The sequence below is a fragment of the Nuphar pumila genome, chromosome 5, assembly GCF_984573655.1.
Source record: "Nuphar pumila chromosome 5, dmNupPumi1.hap1.1, whole genome shotgun sequence".
In the NCBI taxonomy this organism is placed as follows: domain Eukaryota; kingdom Viridiplantae; phylum Streptophyta; class Magnoliopsida; order Nymphaeales; family Nymphaeaceae; genus Nuphar; species Nuphar pumila.
The window spans coordinates 116,512,950-116,534,578 of record NC_143253.1 but is presented as its reverse complement, the minus strand read 5'-3'; the positions used below and the strand labels follow the sequence as shown (position 1 = coordinate 116,534,578).

The 21,629-nt window shown below is 37.1% G+C and overlaps 1 protein-coding gene across 3 annotated transcripts in view; it reads left to right on the top strand.

The window, feature by feature from the left end:
* Positions 1–21,302, top strand: part of TOP3A (topoisomerase 3alpha) — a 148,529-nt gene extending 127,227 nt beyond the window's left edge. Inside the window, exons 19-25 of one of the 3 annotated variants that reach the window (XR_016431952.1) lie at positions 16,486–16,564; positions 16,668–16,764; positions 18,061–18,144; positions 19,952–20,104; positions 20,183–20,335; positions 20,523–20,643; positions 20,976–21,302. Coding sequence is in view for 1 of the 3 variants with exons in the window: in XM_090006501.1 (XP_089862627.1) it covers positions 16,486–16,564; positions 16,668–16,739; positions 18,061–18,144; positions 19,952–20,104; positions 20,183–20,335; positions 20,523–20,643; positions 20,976–21,204 (891 nt within the window). In the remaining 2 variants the exon portion in view is untranslated. Of the gene's footprint in view, positions 1–16,485; positions 16,565–16,667; positions 16,765–18,060; positions 18,145–19,951; positions 20,105–20,182; positions 20,336–20,522; positions 20,822–20,975 lie in introns of those variants that run through there. The other 2 variants (XM_090006501.1, XR_016431951.1) reach the window with 2 other exon arrangements.
* Positions 21,303–21,629: the final 327 nt, after the last annotated feature.

Sequence of the window (21,629 nt, the reverse complement as noted above, 5' to 3'; positions counted from 1 at the left end):
ATTTTTGTAATGTACCGGGACATCTTAGACCCGATTATCCTAAGCTTAAAAGAAATGTGACTTCTGTTGGAGATAACCTAAGCAATACAAATGAAAAATATAAAAGGGATGGAGACATTAAGGACTCCATTACTCAACTTATGAAAACACTTTAACAATTTATAAGAAACAACTCTTCCACACCAAATGCATCTCTTTTATCCGAATTAAGCATTAACTCTTTTAAATCATTTGTCTGTGGCTCATGATACTGAAAACACGTGATTTATTCTTGTATTGGATTGAGTCTGAAATAGATCCAAATCCATGTTATCGTGTAAACTTATGTACTGCGTAGGTGTAGGATATACTTTGTAATTTAGTCCTTTTACCAAAGGGCCTTTATGTCTTTTGTAACATAAAGTAATATAAAATCATTAGGGCACACCAAACAAGAGGTGTGGCTGCCGTCAAGTTTTTGTTCCTCTGCTGAATAAATCTGTGGTGCCACATCGATTTCTGACATGGTATCAAAGCAAAGGGTAGCGTATTCTTCCAAAAGGTATGCCTAAATAGATCTACGGTTTGAATTCCAAGTTAGAAGACCTTCTCTCTGTTTCAAATATTCTCTCTCACATCTTTCAAGTCAGATATGCGTTTTACGAACCCTAAAACAGATCTATCGGTCTTCTTGTTTAATAGATCAGATCTGCATCTGATTTCGTCTCTACAACAGATCTGCACCTATGTCACACGGACTCGGCTAAGGAGGTGCCGCACCCGAGTCGACACGCCCCGACACGGGTGCGGACTCGGGTGCGGCTTCGGACTCGGCCCGGACTCGGTCAACGCCGAGTCGGACTCGGTCAACGAGTCCAGGCCGAGTCCGTCCACATTTTGGACTCGGTCAACTTTGACAGAGTCCAAAAATGTCCCTAAAAAACTATTTTTTTATATTTTTTATTTAAAAAAAATATATAAAAAAAGGCACTGTGACTGTGCACAGTGCACAGTCTGTGACTGTGCACAGACAACTGTGGCATTTTAAAAAAAATATATATATATATATATATATATATATATATATATATATATATATATATTTTTTTTTTTTTTTTTTTGCCGAGTCCCCGTGTCCAAAAATTTTAAAATTGTGCCGCACCCGTGTCGCACCCGCACCCGCACCCGCACCCATGTGACATAGATCTGCACTTTGTTCCTACACCTGATTCACATCTTAATTCATTTTAAATCTCCTTTCTGCGTCTTGAATGTCTTTTTCTTTCTGTCCTTTTGGATCAGATCTGGACTACATCAGATCTGGTAAGATTTCTTCTGTTCTTCTTTTGGATCATATATGGAACAAGAGCCTTTGTTTCAAGCAACTTTCATTATAAATCCTAAAGCCACCACTTGTATACTCGATTGGAGCAGCTCACGTTGTTTGGGAACAACCACAAAAGAACAACTTACGCTGTTTGGGAACGTCTGATATCGCGCTTCAGACTAATCTGTTGGGAACCGTCTGACATCAAAAACAAAAAGAAAGGCATATACAGCTGCTGGTTTGGTTGAACTGCAGGGCAAGTTTTTTATTCATCTTTCCTTTCGTTTCCGTTCTTAATATGAATTTTTCTTCTTCCCATACTGGTCTTTCTTGAAATTTCCTCAGTCAGCTTGTGTTTGAAAAATTAAACCATTCTAATTTTCTGACTTGGAAAAGACAAATCGTTCCTTTTATAAGGAGTCAGGATCTGTCTGGGCATCTAGATGGATCAATTCCTACCCCACCATAATTTATTTCACAGGAAACAACGGATGACAAAGGGAATGTATCGATTCAGTTAACACGAAATCTGGAGTTCACGACTTGGGTGAAGCAGGATCAGGCCTTAGTGGCCTACATTACTTCGACCTTGTCACAAGAGGTCTTGATTGAAAAGAAGTGTTTTCCCTTGTTACGGGTCATGGATCTGGAGATCCAAACCCGTGACATTAACTTCTCATTAATGGCATTGTGTAATATAATTTATTGTAATGAGGGTACTTTAGTACCCTAATTTTTGTAATAGCATGTTAATATAAATGAGTATACACAGCAGCCGACCCTAAGATAATAGGGTATCAGTTTTTTTTCCCCAACTTCTCTCTCCCTTTCTCTATCTCTCTCTGTTTCTCAGCTCTCACGCGTGGAACGACCTGGAGACTGAAAATCTAACATGGTATCAGAGCCACGCTTCAGTTGAAACTGAAATCGATCTCAAAGGTACGTCTGAAAGATCTATCTCTTCTCGATTTTCTCTTCTAAGTCAAGATTTTTTTTTTCTGTCTCCCCATCGTCTGAATTTTTTTTTTCTGTTTACGTCTGACCCAGTCCATTCTTTTCTTCTCAATCAGATCTGACATTATTCAGATCTGACGATAATCAGATCTGCCTTCCTTCTTCTGCCTTCCTTCCTTTTTTTTCAGATCTGACGTTAATCAGATCTGATCAAACTATCTTCCTACCTAATCTGAGTCAACTCAGAGAGGACTGAGTGACTCAGCCCAGATTTTCGACCCCAAACCCTTTCTTGAATATACCTTTTTCTTTCATTCTTCATTATGTCATCAATATACCTTGTTTATCGTTCTTGATCACATCGTGATCTAATCACGCAATCGGGGCCCTATTTTGATCCAGCTACACCCTTGATCAGATCTGATCAAGCCGATACACTCTCATTTCTACCATTTTATCTCCTTTATCTTGAAAGCATTGCGTCAATACCGAGTGGGAATTCATATTCACAATTTTTTTGTGATTTTCATATCCAATATTCCATTTCCTATACAAATCACAAATCTTATAGATATTCAATTTCTGTTTCAAATAAGCAATCTGATAGCCATTGATCTGAATTAGTTTCTGCAAAAAAAAAAGGTTACAGAAACTGTAGGCAGATTGTGCTGAACACACTCTTAATACTGTGAAACATGGATTCATTTCCTAGCCAGTCGGTTCTTTCTTCAAGTTTCCTCAGCCAACTCGTGTCTGAAAAATTAAATAATGGTAACTTCTTGACTTGGTAGAGACAAATCATACCTTTCATTAGGAGTCAGGATCTTTCTGGACATTTGGATGGATCTATTCCAGTTCCTCTTGAGTTCATATCACGAGAAGAAAGGGGCAACAAAGGGGAATCTACTACAGTATAAGTTAGAAATCCTGAATTTGTGGCTTGGATGAAAATAGACCAAGCGCTAGTTGCTTATATTACATCTACACTGTCACAAGAGGTACTTGTAACCATTCCAGATGACTGCACTGCCATGCAACTTTGGAACAGATTTGTTCAGACATACTCACAGGTTTCTCAGGCCAGGATTATGTTTCTTAAAAGAGAATTTCAAATGTTAAGAAAGGATTTCATGACCATCATGAAATACTTGAACAAAACGAAGGTTATCACAGATCTGCTAGCAGTTGTTGGAAGTACAGTAACTGATAAATATTTGGTACAACAAACCCTCAGTGGATTGGGACACGACTATCATATGATTGTCACTTCCCTGTTATGTTTACTAGAGTTGCCCAACTTTGAAGGTTCGCGTGCAAAATTGTTACAATATGAGATGAATCTAAAGGGATTTTTTAAAGAATCATCTATACATACTGGGGCACAAGAAGTTCTTGCTACAGGGGTTACTTATGCACGAGGACGAGGAAGTTATGATTTCAAGGGAAAGGGAGCACAAGGGAGAAGTGGTCAAGGAGGTCGTGGATTATTGCCTACACCCAACACATATACCAATCCACAAAGACAGAGGCCAATTCCTACCTGCTTTCTGTGTAATGAAAATGGGCATATCAAAGCTAACTGATGGTTCAATCCCCTAAATAAAGGAAAATCAACACAAACTGAAGCAAAAAGAGGCACAGACAGTACAAGGACCAACGGAGAAGTAAAAGAGTTATTGTTGTCAGCTTTAGTAGAATTGAATCTGAAACAAAATGAGCAAGGTACTTGGTATGTGGACTCTGGCGCAACGACTCACGTTACTGGTGATGCAGGTAAGCTCCTAAAACTTGTTCCTTACATTGGTAGAAGTAGTATAGTTATTGGAGATGGATCACACCATTCTGTCTCTCATATTGGAAACTCCATTATACCCTTGCCCGAATCTTCCAGCAACCTTTCAAAAGTTCTTTATGCTCCTAATATCACGAAAAACATCGTTTCAGTTTCTAAACTTGTTGATGATATCAAAGCCTCAGTTGAATTTACTCCCTCTTCTGTTCTTGTCAAGGGTCTCTACACGAAGGAGACATTCGCTAGAGGAAAACGACAAGGCAATATGTATGTCTTTCAAGAAGATCCTTCAACACATATTCGCTCTGCAGACCCAAACTTGAAGCTCCAATCATCGTTGCCTTCTGAAAATCCTACCTGTGTTTTTAGTGTCTCTGAAATCAATAAGCCAAACCTTTGGCATGGTCGTATAGGTCACTGCAGTAGTAGTTTCATTGAAAAGCTTGTTTTAAATAACCTCATTCCCAAGTGAAGTTTAGGAATAAATGTCATTGACAACAAATGTTCTAGTTGTCTCTTATGTAAGAGTCATGTTTTACCATTTCATTTTATCAATAAAAGAGCTTCAAGACCTTTTGAGACTTTGTTCTGATGTTTGGGGGCCTGCTCTAGTTGCTTCCATATCTGGAATTAGATATTATCTTTTATTTGTTGACAGTTATTCTCGCTATTCTTGGATATTTTTCATGAAACACAAATCTGAGACTTTCAAGTTGTTCTGAAACTTCCATTCTTTTGTCAAAACCAATTTTCTGAAAACATCCTAAGTTTCTAATGTGACGGAGGAGGTGAATTCTCTTCCATTGACTTTACTAACTTTCTTCAAAGTCACGGGATAAGGAAAAAGGTGTCTTGCCCACACACACTTCAGCAGAATGGGATTGCTGAAAGGAAGCATCGCCATATTGTTGAGAGTGCGATGAGCATGATGCATGACAGTAGTCTTCCGATCACTTTATGGACAAAGGCTTTTCATTCTGCAGTTCATGTGATAAATCGATTGCTCATGACTATTTTGGAAAACAAGTCTCCTTACTTGTCTCTTTTTGGTGTACATCCCAACTACTATGATTTGCATGTGTTTGGTTGTTTATGCTATGTTCATGTTGACAGTTCAATGAGACATAAGTTTCAGGACAAGACCCTGAAGTGCAGGTTTGTGGGTTATGCTGATGACTATAAAGGGTACAGGTGTTATGATTCGGTGAGCAAGCGCATCAAAATATCAAGAAATGTCATCTTCGATGAATTGAATTTTGATTGTCGATGTACTAGTTCTTCAGAATAAAAACCTAAAGTTGAAGCTTATTATCCTTGGTTGAATTATGAACTTCTCTCAGGAGCTAGTGATGTTTGCTCAAACTGCACTCAAAAGGATAAGAAACCTGTGTCTACTGATGAAATGATTGCTCATGAAAATACAGACCCAACTTTTAATCCAGAAAGGTATAAAGGCCTCGTCTACACTCGACGAGAAAGAGAGCCGCCCACCATAGTTAATTCGGATATGGACGCATCCTCTACATCCAACATTGTTGATACTAGAAGATCCACACGTTCTCGCCATCCAATTGAAAGGTGGGTCAGTTATGAAAATTTCTCATTAGATTTTCAACTCTTTCTAACAACATTGAATAAAGAAGATGAACCCACAACGTTCTCTCAAGCATCAAATTCCAGAAGATGGATTGAAGCAATGAATGAGGAGATGGAAGCTCTACATGAATGTGGTACGTGGGATGTCGTATCAAGACCACCTGACAGAAACGCTGTTGGTTCGAAATGGGTGTACAAAATAAAGTGTAAACCAGATGGGACTATAGAGCGATATAAGGCGAGACTTGTAGCCAAAGGTTTTACACAGGAGCAAGGACAAGATTATGATGAAACTTTTAGTCCAGAGGTGCGGATGGGGACAATCAGAGTCATACTTTCTTTAGCTATTGAACATCAATGGACTATTAGCCAACTTGATGTGAAGAATGCTTTTCTTCATGGAGATTTGAGAGAAGTATACATGGAACAACCCACTGGTTACGCAGAAGGTAATCCTATAAAATATGTCTGCAGACTAAAAAGGGCGATATACGGATTGAAGCAGGCATCTCGATCTTGGTTCGACAGCTTTTCTCTTGAAATACAAAAATATGGTTTTAAGAAATCTCTTCTTGACCACTCCTTATTTATATTTAAGAACCAAGACACAATTACTCTGTTGTTGATATATGTGGATGGTATCATCATCACTGGTAATTCCAATGAGCACATTGAAGAAGTCAAACATCTCTTGAATCAGAGGTTCAAAATGAAGGACCTTGGCAAACTACGGTACTTTCTTGGAGTTGAAGCTCGCTCAACATAAGTATACCATTGATGTTCTCAATAAAGCGGGTATGAAAGACTGCAAGCCCTTGAGCACTCCTAGCGTTCTTCATCAAAAGCTTAGCTCTCAAGACGGAGATCCATTTGATAATCCCACACAGTACCGTAGCATAGTGGGTATGTTACAATACCTCACTTTTACTCGCCCAGATATAGTCTACTCGATGAATCAAGTTTCTCAGTTTATGCATGCATCATGTGAAGGGCATATGGAAGCAGTTAAACGGATACTTCGATATCTGAAGGGAACGGTTGGGGATGGCCTCATATATAAGCGAAGGACAAATGGGCAAAATGCACATGAGATCACTGTTTATTCTGATGCGGACTGGGCAGGAGACCCAGATGAACGCAGATCAGTATCCGGTTATTGTGTGTTTGTTGGGATGAATTCGGTTTCTTGGAGTAGTAAGAAACAAAAGGCTGTTGCCAGATCCAGTACAAAGGCTGAATACAGGTCAATGGTAGTCGCCACTGCTGAGGCTACTTGGATTAGACACCTACTAAGAGAAGTAGGAGAATCGATCTCTCGATCACTTCTTTTGTGTGACAACCAGAGTGCCATTAGTATGTCCTTTAATCCAATCCATCACAGTCGTGCCAAACATATTGAAATAGACCAACATTTTGTGAGACAAAAGGTAGAAGAGAAAGAGATTGAGCCTAAATTTGTACGAACTACAAATCAAGTGGCGGATATATTTACAAAAGGATTGACAAAAGACAGATTTTGGATGTTAAAAAGGCAAGTTGTTCATGGTTCAAGATCATGCACAACTTAAGGGAGGGTGAAAAGAAGTGTTTTCCCTTGTTACGGGTCATGGATCTGGAGATCCAGACCCGTGACATTAACTTCTCATTAATGGCATTGTGTAATATAATTTATTGTAATGAGGGTACTTTAGTACCCTAATTTTTGTAATAGCATGTTAATATAAATGAGTATACACAACAGCCAACCCTAAGATAATAGGGTATCGGTTTTTTTTCCCCAACTTCTCTCTCCCTTTCTCAGCTCTCACGCGTGGAACGACCTGGAGGCTGAAAATCTAACATTGATATCGATTCCTGATGATTGCATTGCCGCAGAGTTATGGAATAAGCTTGTTCAAACATATTCCCAAATATCAGAGGCTAGAGTCTTGTTCTTGAAGCGGGAATTCCAAACTCTCCAAAAGGGCATCATGTCCATTATGGAGTACTTTAACAAAATGAAGACAATAACGGATCAGCTTGCTATTGTTGGAAGTATAGTATCAGACAAGGAGATAGTACAACAAAGTTTGAATGGCCTCGGGGAAGAATATCATGCTCTTACCACATCATTGTTGTGCCTGCCAGAATTACCATGTTTTGAAGACTTTTGAGCTAGGTTTTTATAATATGAGATGAGTCTGAACAGATTGACTACTAGGAAAGAACAGTTTAATACAAAATGTTTTGGTTACAGATATATATCAAGGTGATGCTCATGGTGGGAATAATTTTCGAGGTGGAAGAGGTCATGGTCGTCATGGACAAGGAGGTCGTGGCTTCTTCCTACTGTAAATATGTCAGGAAACTCTACAATGGGAAATCAAAATATTCCTACATGCTTTCTCTGTAACAAAAAGGGGCCTATCAAAGCAAATTGTTGGTTCAACCCTCAAAACAAAGGCGGAAATAACATAGCAGAGAGAAAAAGGGAAACTAAGGGATCGAAGCTTTCTGGAGATGTACAACAACTCTTACTTGCAGTCTTTTCACAGATGAATATTAAGCAGAATGATCATGGAGAGTGGTATATAGACTCTGGAGCAGCCACCCATGTGACAGGTAATTCGGGTAAGCTCATTAACTTATTTCCTTATTTTGGAAAAGGCAGTATTGTTACTAGCGATGGAACACATCATTCTATTACTCACACTGGAAATGCACAAATTTCATTGTCATCTTCTAACCTTAATTTGTCTCATGTTCTTCTTGCTCCTAATATAAAAAAGAATATTATTTTTGTATCTAAACTTGTCGATAATACAAATTCTTTAGTTGAATTTACTCCCTCTTCTGTGCATGTCAAGGATCTTCAAACGAAGGAGACATTCGCTAGAGGGGAGCGACAAGAGAATATGTACGTCTTCAACGACGATCCTTCTACTGCTATCTTGAAGCCATCTTTTGTCTCAAAATCACCGTCACAACTTCCAGAGTCGAGTTCTTCGAATGTTTTGAGTATAAGTCAATGCAATAAGGCATATATATGGCATGGTCGTCTTGGTCATTGTAGTCGTACTTTCATTGAAAAGCTTGTGTCGAATAATTTTTTCCCAGAGTTTAGTCTACTTTCTGAGTCCGATGTTAAGAAGTGTTCTAGTTGTCGGTTATGCAAGAGTCATGTTCTTCCATTTTCTTCTATAAATAAAAGAGCTTCAAGACCTTTTGAAAATGTGTACTCTGATGTATGGGGACCTGCTCCTGTATGTTTCTCTTCTAGAAGTCGATATTATGTTCTTTTTATAGATAGCTTTTCCCGCTATACTTGGATACACTTCATGAAACACAAATCTGAAGTCTTTAAGTTATTCCAACATTTTTGTGCAATGGTTAGAAATCAATTTTCCACCAATATCATGCATTTCCAATGCGAGGGGGGGGGGGGAGTATTCCTCAACCGACTTTATTGACTTTCTTCAAAATAATGGGATAAGTCGGCGAGTATCTTGCACCCATACACCTCAACAAAATGGAGTGGCTGAACGGAAACATCGCCATATTGTTGAGAGTGCCATGAGCATGCTCCATGACAATAATGTTTCTGCTAGTCTTTGGTTAGAAGCCTTTCACACTGCCTTACATGTTATCAATCGCCTGCCTATGACAGTTCTTGCATATAAATCTCCTTATTTTGTTCTTTTTTAGCGTCATCCTGACTATAATAATTTGTGAGTCTTTGGTTGTGTTTGCTATGTGCACATTGATAAATCTCTAAGAAACAAATTCCAGGATAAGGCCTCCAAATGTAGATTTGTGGGGGTATGCAGAAGACTACAAGGGCTATAGTTGTTATGATCCCATTACCAAACGTGTTAAAATCTCCAGAAATGTTATTTTTGATGAACAGGATTTTGAAGGTGAGTTTTCATCTCAGCAAAGTCAGCCTTGCAATATAGAAGTCTACGATCCCTGGATGAGTGGAGAGTTATTTGCCAGTGAAAGAGAGTTTAGCCAATCTTCTTGTGATAGAACTGAGATAAGAGAGGAAAATCATCAAGAACAGCTCATATCAGAAGAAGCGGCGCCTGCTGCATCTGAAGGTTTTAAAAAATTTTCAGCCCAAGCATATACTAGAAGAGATAAGAATCCTTCTTTCGACAATGTAGAAGAGAGCATGAACCAACCCACTACAAGAAGGTCTAGAAGGAATCACCATCCAATCTAGAGATGGGTTAGATATGACAACTTTTCTCTGGATTTTCAGTTATTCATGTCACGGGTTGAGAAGCAAGACGAACCTATTGCATTTCATTAAGCCATCAAGTCATGTAAGTGGATTGAAGCAATGAATGAAGAAATGGAAGCCCTACATGAGTGCCAAACTTGGGTGATTGTTCCTAGACCTGAAGGCAAAAATGTTGTAGGATCAAAGTGGGTTTATAAAATTAAATACAAGCCGAATGGAAGTATAGAACGTCATAAAGCAAGGCTCGTTGCTCGAGGCTTTACTCAAGAGTATGGAGAAGACTATGATGAGACTTTTAGTCTTGTTGTTAATATGGGAACTATTCGTATCTTCCTTTCCTTAGCAGTTGAACATAGATGGGTGTTGAGTCATTTAGATGTAAAGAATGCATTTTTTGCATGGAGATTTGACGGAAGAGGTATATATAGAGCAACCTTCCGGCTATGCTGAAGGAGATCCACAAGCATATGTGTGCAGGCTGAAAAGAGCCCTCTATGGGTTAAAGCAAGCATCTAGATCTTGGTTTGAAAGCTTCTCATTCAAAATACAAAATCATGGTTTTCGTAGGTGTTTTCTTGACCATTCCTTGTTCATTTACAGAAATGAACATGTGACTACTTTGTTGCTCATATATGTTGATGATATAGTCATCACTGGAAATTCTGACGATCACATATAGGTGGTGAAAGGTTTGCTAATGCAAGATTTTAAGATGAAAGATCTAGTGGAATTATGATATTTTCTTGGTGTTGAAGTGGATAAGAAGGGCGATGTTTTGACTCTTATACAACACAAGTACACCCTTGACTTATTGAGTAAAGCTGGGATGACAAATTGCAAACCCTTGACTACTCTCAGTGCTATAAACGAAAGGTTAAGTTCGCAAGATGGAGACATATACCATGACCCCACTAGATATCAAAGCATTGTTGGAATGTTACAATATCTAACATTCACCAGACCAGACATTGTATATGTTGTGAATCAAGTATCTCAGTTCATGCATGAACCGAGAACTGGACATGTTGAAGCTGTGAAGAGAATCTTGAGGTACTTGAAGGTAACCATTGGAGATCGACTTGCTTATCAAAGAAGTTGGTCAAGCAAGAAGGGTCATGAAATACTTACTTATACTGATGCAGACTGGGCAGGTGATCCAGATGAAAGAAGGTTTGTTTCTGGTTATTGCATCTTCATAGGAAATAACCTAGTATCATGGAGTAGTAAGAAACAAAAGACTGTTGCCAGATCTAGCACAGAAGCAGAGTATCGGTCCATGGCAGCTGGAACAACAGAAGCAACTTGGGCGAGGCACTTACTACATGATCTAGGAGAAGTTATCACAAGCTCATTATTGTTATGTGACAACCAGAGTGCCATCAATATCTCTTTTAATCCGATTCACCACAGCCGCATAAAGCACATTGAGATTGATCCACATTTCATCCGGCAAAAGGTGGAGGAAAAAGAAATCATGCCTCAACACGTTAGGACTGAAAATCAAGTAGCTGACTTGTTTACAAAAGGTCTAACAAAACACCATTATTGGTTCTTAAAGAACAAGTTGTCCATGATTCAAGATCATGCACAACTTGAGGGAGGGTGAGAACACGCGATTTATTCTTGTATTGGATTGGGTTTGAAATAGATCCAAATCCATGTTATCGTGTAAACTTATGTACTACGTAGGTGTAGTATATACTTTGTAATTTAGTCCTTTTACCAAAGGGCCTTTATGTCTTTTGTAACATAAAGTAATATAAAATCATTAGGGCACGCCAAACAAGAGGTGTGGCTGCCGTCAAGTTTCTGTTCCTCCTCTCCTTTCTCATATTCTCTTGCTGAATAAATTTGTGGTGCCACATCGATTTCTGACAGATACAACCTTAGATATTAATGGAATAGGAAACCTTGAAAAGATTTTGAATAAAGGCAAAGTGTTTTATGTTCTAAAAATTAAAATTATTCAAAAACTCATTTTAAATCTTTTTTTGGTTTCTTAAATATCTGATCTTGGTTGTATTTTCTTTTTCACCTACAAATTGTTGTACATGATCTCCAGTCCGGGAAGCGGATTGGGCAAGGCCATAGAAGAGGGGACTTATATTATATGAATTTTTTGTCTTTACCATCTAAGTTTTTTTATAATCATGTTCCCCCTAAAGTTATTACTTGGCATAAAATGCTTTGTCATCCTAGTGTTTCTATGTTATATCTCTTTCTTTTTTAGAAAAAAAATTATAATAAAAAGGAATTTACATACAATGATTATATTCTTGAAAAAATGCATTCTCTTCATTTTCAACGTAGCAACTTCATTTCAAAGCGACCTTTTGAGCTAGTGCATTCAGATGTATGGGGACCGACACCCGTCGTATCTAAGAGAGGATATTCTTGTTATGTTGTTTTTGTTGATGATTTTACTAGATACACTTGGGTTTACTTAGGTTCAAATTAGATATATTTTCTATTTTTAAAGAATTTCATATCCTTATTCAAAATCAATTTAAAATAATATTGTTATTTTTAGATCCGATTTCAGAGGAAAATACATGTCAAATGAATTTCAAAATTATCTCAAACAAATTGACATTATTCATCAAAGATTCTGCCCTAAAGTACTCAAGAAAATGGTCTTCCCGAAAGAAAAAATAGGCATCTTATTGAAACTACAAGAACTCTTCTTATTTTAAAAATGTTTCAAAAACTTTTTGGGTTGAAGCCGCTTTTTCCACATCTTATAAATGGGATGCCATCTTCGCTTCTAAAAAATGTTTCTCCTTTTGAAAAATTATTCAAAATGTCTCTGGATTTTAAAAGGTTGAGAATCTTTGGTTGTAAATGTTTTGTTCTTTTTCGAGGATAAGACAAACTTTCACCAAAGGCTCTTTGAATGTGCTTTTATGTGCTATGGTGAAAATAAAAAAAGGATATAGGTGTTATGATGTTAAAAATAACAAAGTTTATATTTTAAGAAATGTGACTATTCTTGAGGGTTAAAATGGATTTAAACACTAAAAGCCCAAGGAAGGTGTTGATTATTATTTTTTATTTGATTTATTACCTGGAAATTATTCTAATGTTTCTAATGATATAATTTGTGATGATATAATTGCTTATGATAACAATTCTCCCCAAAGGGATGATTCTCCTAATGAGAATCTTAATGTATACCCGACGATATGAGAAAAATGAACATCAAAATGCTTTTGGTATATATTCACAATCTCTCTTTAGATGATTCTCCTAGAAATGTAGACCTCTTCAAAGATTTGTATCGTATGATTCATTTTCCTCAAATTATAGAGCTTGTCTAATGATGATCCATTCCCATCACGGCCCCCCAAACTTTAAAGAAGCTAAACAACATTCACATTAAGTAGATTCCATGACACTAGAATTAGAGGCACTCAACAAAGTTGACACTTGGAAAGTGGTAACTCTTCCTTTGAAAAAAAAGGCTATTGGGTGCAGATGAGTTTGTAAAGTAAAAACAAAAAGTGCTAGATCATTAGAAAGGTATAAGGATAGGTTGATTGGTCATGGGTATTCTCAAGAATATGAAATTGATTATGAAGAAACTTTTGCCTCGGTTGCTAGGATGATTAGTGTAAGAACTTTAATAGCCTTGGCATCTACAAACAATGATCTATGTACCGATTGGATGTCAAAAATGTTTTTTTAAAAGTAGATCTTTGTTAAGAATTCTATATGGATCTCTCGTCTGGTCTTGAAATTGAAAAGGGAAAACTCTTCAACTTAATAAAGCTCTTTAGAGTCTTAAATAAGCTTCAAAAGCTTGGTACGACTGCTTTAGTAAAGTTGTTCTTGATAGTGAATTTATTTATTGTTATACCTGCTCTTTTTGTTAAGAATGCAGGGGACAACATAACTATTTTGTTGTTATATGTGGATGACATGATCATCACTAGGAATGATAAAAGGGACATTGAGTTTATTGAAAATGTTCTTAGAAACAATTTTGATATGTCAGACCTTGAATTTTTAAGGTATTTTCTAGGCATTGAAGTTGCATATTCTCCTAGAGTATATGTTCTTTCTCAAATGAAACTTGCATCTGACATGTTTGCCAAGTCTGACTTAACTGATGAAAAGAAGGTGGAGACTCTAGAAATAATTAGTGCTAAGATGAGAGTCATTGATGGAACTCCTTTAGAAGATCCCACTCCTTATCGTCAATTGATTGAATTGCTAACATTTGTCTATTAAGGCAGATATTGCTCATGCCGTTCATAATGCAAGTCAATTTGAAAATGCTCTTACTACTATTCACATGGTTGCTGTCATGTGAATTATCAGATATTTGAATGAAACAATAATAAAAAGGCTATTCTTATCTTCTTCTATCTCCAAATTTAATTCCTTATATTGACTGTGATTGGAGTTGTATCTTCAATGATCATATTTCTACCACATGTTATTGTGCTTTTCTTATAGAATCATTAATTCTTGGGGGATGTAAGAAGCAACAAAATGTGTCTCTATCAGAGTTACCAGTCGAGGAAGCGGGAGCGGGAAGCGATACGGGAAGCGGGAGCTGGAAGCGAGGCACTTTCAAAAATTTAGGAAGCGGGGAAGCGTGGGACCACTTAGAAGAAAATTCCGAACCGTCTCGGAAACGACCTAGGAAGCGAACCAGAAGCGACCTAGGAAACAAACCGGAAGCGAGGGGAAGCGAAAAAAATGAAAAAATGGGGAAGCGAGGGGGAAGCGTGGGGAAAACGTGGGGGAAGCGCGCTTCCCATTTATGGGAAGCGCGTTTCCCATAAAAGGGGGACACGCTTCCCATAAAAGGGAAGCACGCTTCCCAAAAAAGGGGGACGCTTCCCCTCACGCTTCGGAAGCGCGACGTTTCGCGCTTCCCCTTTTGCCTAGGCGCTTCCGGTAACTCTGGTCTCTATCTTCCACAAAAATCGAGTATAGAGCAATAGCCACAACTACAATTGAACTTATCTGGTTAAAAAGCCTACTCAAAAATATGAGTGTCATCATCTCTATTCCTTCAAAGTTGTGTTGCGACAACAAAAGTGTAATCTACATTGTCTATAACCATACTTTACATGAACGAACAAAGCACATCGAGATGTACTGTCATTATATTCGGGATGAGTTTTTGCGGGGCACCATTCAACTTCCATATGCCACCTCACAGTATCAACTTGAAGATTTTTTTCACCAAAGCCATCCTCTCGGTTCTCCTTTCTCCTAACCAAACTTTTGGTGATCTCACCATCAGTTTGAGGAAGGGTGGTTAAATATATAGGCTGTTATATATATATATATATATATATATATATATATATATATATATATATATATATATATATATATATATATATATATACATATATATTTCACATGTATATGTATATTTATATATAGTTTTATTTCTGCATAAATTTAGAAACTTAGCTACATACACTAAATTCGTCCAAGTAAAAAACACACAGCATAGGCACTAGTCACACTTTACTTTTCTAGACTTTATCTAGTGTTGTGAAAAGCATATTGTAACACATGTCAGAAGGGTTGGGTTTATTGTACCATATTGCATCGTATCATAAGATACATAGAAAAAGATTTAAAATGAATACAAAATTAAAAATAGAAAATAAAATAAAATCATAAAAATTAAAAAATATGACCACAAATATAAAACTCATTTCTGTAGTTAAACTGGAAATTGGTTAAACTTAATTATGAAACAAATAGAATATGAATAAATATGTAATGTTTAGCAAATGAAGACAACCATAATTATGATGTTGTAAAAGTATATTTGTTGAACATGTTATTAGAGGTTAGAGTATTTTGTTTCCCTTGTGAGATATCGTCACAAGTGGCCTTTTGTTTAATATGTTGTTTTTTTTATTTTCATAAAAAATGAAAGACTTAGATGAAAGATTAAAAAATAATAAAAAGAAAGACATAAGTCACACAAAAAATTGCAAAATAAATCAACTGTCAAATATTTACTACAAGTGCATAAAGCGTTTTAGAAGTGTTAGGCTATTTGAAGGACAAATCTTTGACAAGTATTAAGGATTAAAAATATATGTTCCGTAATGTCTTCTATTGATCACTTTCACTATTACAATAAACACAAAAATTAAGTAATGGGTCTTTTCCCCATAATAGTTCTCTTCTTTCTTGTCTTCACTAATCATAGTAAACTAAAAGAAGATTCCTTTTTTATTTTGTTAGCTTATGAAATAGGTGAATATTACTTTAGTAGAGCCTTATTTATTTAAAAAGGTGTTATTCAAAGTGAAAAAGGATCTAAAATGATTACAATGAAAATTTGTGAAAACAATTACTTGAAAATAGTCATATCTTAGGAAACAGTCACTGAGAGTTTATGACACTTGGACATAAGCTGAAAAAAGATAGAGTGACCATGTTTTGTAACAAAAAACAGTCCAAAATCTGTGTGGAGAAACTGTAATTTCTCTTAGCAGTGATCTGTTTCTCTTTCTCCTGTAAATCTTCCTAAATGTTTGAAAAGGTATCGTCCTTGTTTACAGATAGAAAGTCTCCTATGTACACATTACAGTTTGTTATTATTTATTATTGTTGATGTTTATTTAACAGTGCAGGAATGCTGTTTGGCTTCCAGGGGTGATTTCAGAAGCATTTGTTAGTGAAAATATCTGCAATACTTGCACCCCAGGTATATTTCAAATGTGCATTGTTCTCTTATAACTGCTCCTTCACAGATAAACCAAATAAATTTCTTTTCTGACCACACCCATTTGTTCTCTGTTTCTTTTCAGGGCCTATATTCAAGATACAATTCAAATTTCGGAGAATGGAGATACCCCCTACCTTCAGTGTAGATCACTTGGGTGTGTATCAATTCAGAAATCAAGTGTGAGCATGAATTTGTCAGGCTTTAAAAATTGCACATGAGTACATTTGCATCTTGGTTTGATTTTTTTACTTGCATCATGCATGATAACCACATGAAGAATACACCTAAGCAAATACAAAAATTTTGATAGGTTGATAGACTTTTGATAGAACTAATTTGCATATGTAAGAGATATTCAAATGCTGCAGATGGTTGCATACTGGAGATTCTTGCATTTTTACTTGGTAGTTTACATTTCATAAATGTGTTTTAGAAGTTTGAATTATGCACACAAAGACACACACATACAGGTTGTCTGGCAGTATCTAGTAATATCTGTCAATTTCTATGGATCTAATGCAAGACCTTGTCAACCAGATCCAGCAGATGAGATCTTCATAGACCATTTAGTCACCTGTGTGCTTCAGGTCGATTGTACTTGTTTAAATAAGTTTTCCAAGTCTGACAAGAGTTAATGGCCTCTGTCACACTGATTGCATGATCTAAGATTAAGACTGATTAAAATAATTCTATCCCAAAGCATGTTTTGCTTTAAAGAAAGCATGGTAAACGTGTAGGTTCTAATTTACTTGATTAGCACATATGAATTCTTATTTATGGTTTCCTGAGTAGGTCAGGCCTTATTTGCCTCCTACTTGCTTAATATATTTGGAGCTTTTCTCATTTGAATGCTTGGTTTGTATTGTTGATTAATTAATTTTTTGTCCTAAGATCTTTCTTGGTCTATTTGGGAAAGTGTTTGAGGCTAAAGTGTTGACACCTTGTTGCATCAAAGTGAAATGTGTCTTTGTTAGGTTTTGCTCATGGCAAGCTAGGTATGCTTAACAAGATGAATCTGTTATCACTTTCAAAGTCACGGCATGTATTTAGTTTCCACCTCCATTTGTTGCCCAGCTGGATCTCGTTTACTGACTGGTTTCATAGTGTTCATAAAGTATCAAAAAAATAGTTTTTTATTGATTAAAAATAAAAAATCCATGTTTCCATGTCCTATTTTTCATAAAGTGTGGAACTCGTGCATTGTACACTTGTACTCTGGTCTCATGTTGGGTCTTAGTAGTATCCTTGTGACAGATGATTTATAAGTTTTTTTTTTGGTTCAATAATTAAAAGGAATTTTAGTTCTTAAAGCATAGAAGTTTTCCTATCTTTTGGATGGGACTGGTACAATAAGCATTGTATTTGGACACTGTCACTTGACAGTAATTCAGCACTCTAAAATTATTCCTTGTATTAATGATATGCATGTGTTTCTGGAATGGGTTATTTTGATCAAATGTTGCTTTTCATTTCAGGTTGCATAGGGGGCTGCGATGAGATCCTACATGAACTGAAGGAGGCATGTGGAACTGGCTCACGGAATCATTCTGCTCCACCAGGTATGATGGTTTGCATGTCTCCGATGTTTAGAGAAAGTATTGGCCTATCACTACCGTTTGTTCTATGACAAAAGTCCTCTATCTTTGTCAAGTCAATGTTTCACCTAATTTGTACTGAAAGAACTAGAGGACATTTGTTCTGAGTCCAATTTTTGAAATGCTCTGCTGATAACTGCACGGACAACATAGTGCACAAAATGTCATTTCAAGTTCAATATGTTGAGCAAATACCTGCCTATAAATGATCTTGTTGACCTCAGTCTTGATAATTTGAATGATGATTTGGCTACCAATTGGTAGTGGTGGGTATTGTCAAGATGTGCTCAATCCAGGCTTACAAGGCCTCAATATGGCTAGAAGTACATTGGGTTTCACCAACTCCCACTTCTAGAGCCTAGGCCATAGAACATCCTGAAACTCTTCAGAATAAAGTTTGGAATCAGCGTTAGATTGGCCTGAAGTATGCTTGGAAACCTACACACAAGCTCTGCCTATCTATATGCTGGTCTTACCTGGTTCCATGCTCTTTGGGCTTAAAATTCATTCTCAAGCTCCACATATTGCATAGTAGGTCTCCTGGGGCCATCTGGCGAACTTAATCATGTCCAACTACCTGTTAAAAATGTTCCATTTGGAGATTTTGGAAAAAAAAATTATAGACACGCTTAGGAAAAAGTCATGTTTTATATTGAAAAAAAAACTTGCTGCATGTTTTTATTTAAGCCATCTGGCCAACATTAGACATCAGTGTTTATCTTGTGGTGTATAGCTTGATTTAGAAAGTTGATTGAATTGAGGAGAACACCTCAGTTCACCAAGGAATGCAGTTCTAAATATGGCTGTGTGTGAATCTGAACCAAAGAGACAAACTGTGGCTGATCTGTGTGTTGATACAGCTGTCTGTCCACTATAGTCTCAGGTGCAAACCTCATTTGAGTTACAACCCGAGTCTCTTAAGGCATCTTTATGTTTGCCGACATCCATCATCCTGAATTAGTAGTTTTTTTACCAAATCTACAAAGATGTGTGATTCTTAAACGTTGGATTTCCATTAGTTATGGTCGAAAAGAGAATCCACCAATGCCTTTTGCTGGTTTTAGCAGGTCTGACAAAAGCTCAGGCATATTTTCCTCCTTTTTTGTCACAATAGCTTCAAAAGTAATTTGAATATACTTTGTTCAGTGTTACCTGTGAGCATCTGCAAATTGCAGAAGAGAAATGGATATGTTGATCAAAAGTTGGGTTTTCTCTGTTGCTATATGGAATAATTGAGCTAAAATAAGGTAGCTATGAACTAATAGTGTTACTACAGGTTATCCTGGTTTTTAACATATGATCCATTATGTTTACAAACACCTTCCCTTGCTTGAATGAATATGTGTGAGACTTATGCTTTGGTCTGGGGGTAAGGGGAGGGGTGCCTTGTTTTGCATGACTGCATGGAGTTCTGGCACATCCTTTGCAAAAATTAAACGCTAAAAAATAGTAAATGAAAGATGAAACTTTTTTAGATTATTTGTTGTGAACAAAATGGCCCATGAATGTTGAGGTATTTTAGGATGTCATCAACCCTGATGCAGCTACTTTGAATGATTGAGGTTATATCTCAAGGAAATCACATGCCATCAACCCTGAGATTGAAAGGCTTTGCAACTGTCACAAAGAAATCACAGAACACACATGAGAATGGCATAGTTTTGGGATCCAGTGAGATGTCTATTAAATTATTCGTTTTATACATATCATGAAGGTAACTGGTTGAGATAAGAAATTAGAGGATCAAACAGTTATTTGTTCTCATGTGTAGCTCAGGAGCGACAACCGGTGCAATCCTCTAGAAATACTCATGGAGGGAACCCCGGGCAGGTATCGTGTACTCAGTGCAGACAAGTGGGCCATTCTGCCAACAATTGTCCTGCCCTGGTTTCAGGCCCTCCCATTGTTCCAGACTCGAGTCTTGGTAATTAACTCCAACTCGCGTAAGTATTTTTTTTTTCAAAATATTTAGGTCTTATAAACAATCTCTTCTCCTGTGTAGCTCAGGAACAACGATCGGTGCGATCCTCTAGAAACACTCACAGAGGGAACTCAGGACAGGTATTGTGTACCCAGTGCAGACGAGTGGGCCATTCTGCAAACAGTTGCCCTGCCTCAGTTTCTAGCCTTCAAATGGTTCCAGACTCAAGTCTTGGTAATTAACTCCAACTAGCAAAAGTAATTGTTTATCCTTCAAAATATTTTAGTTCCTGCAGACAATGAAAATTCTCACTTGCATGTGTAGATGGGCTTCCTTTGGGGCCCCAACAAGTCTTGATCTTTTCTTTTTCCTTGTTTTTCCATGTTTTGTTTTGAATATATATTTGCTTCTGATACTGCAGGGAGACAAGAGATCCTCTGTGATGTATGTCAAATGCCTTGTGTGATGCGAACTGCTAATACATCAAATAACAGAGGAAGGAAGTTTTACACCTGCCAGTCTAGAGAGTGCAATTTTTTTGTGTACGTAGTTTCGTTTATTTCCAAAACATTTTACAGCTTAAAACGTTGAAAGCACCTAGCTTCTCTTCTATTGAATATAGTGACATGTTGAGTTTTCCATTCATGTAAAGTTACCATTTGATTTCTCTTTTTTCTTGGACTTCATTGAATTTCCAGTGAAATTTTTGAGGTTTAATATGTTGATTCTTCATTCATTTAAAGGATACTGAAAATCTTCTTTTAATTAAATAGTGAACTGTAGATTTCCATCCTAATCTCATTGGAACTTATTCTGTTATTGCACACAGCATTTGCTTTTTTCTTATTTAAGCCAGCAATGTGTTAATTATCAGATGGGAAGATAACCTTCAGAATAATAGCGAGGGTGGAGCATCTCGTATTGGCAGCCGATCGAACCGTAACCAAAGAGATAATCAAGCTAGCAGAGGGCGGGGACGTCAAAGAGGACGAAGTGCTGGAGGAAGCTTTGTGATGGCCACTGGTGAACCTGCCGAGAGGAGGTGTTTTGTGTGTGGCGACCCTTCTCACTTTGCAAATGTTTGCCCAAATCGAGGTTCATGACTATTTGATGCTATTTAAGGGCAATGTTGTACAGTAAAGCATTTGAATCTTCTATGAGCCATTCTCGAATTTTGGTTATCCATACTCTCTTTATATATGTGAGGCTTTTGCATGATGTTTGTGTGTGTGTGCATGCATGTGTCCTGCTATCTAGTAGATCTATCACTTGCATCTTCCACTTCCCTCTATGTTAGAATGTGAAATGCACCTACGGTGCATCTTTATGTTTGTTCTCTCCCACTTGAATGTGCAAGGTGCTACTACTCCGATCCCTCAACATTGTTAGCTTAAACCTTTAGGTAGGAGGCATCTTTGATGCCTGGAACTTTGCTTGTTTGGAGGCATGGAAGAATTGAAACTCGCTTGTGCAAGGGACACACACCCCTTTAGGTTTTGAACTCAAGATGTCCCTTCATCTCAGGGGA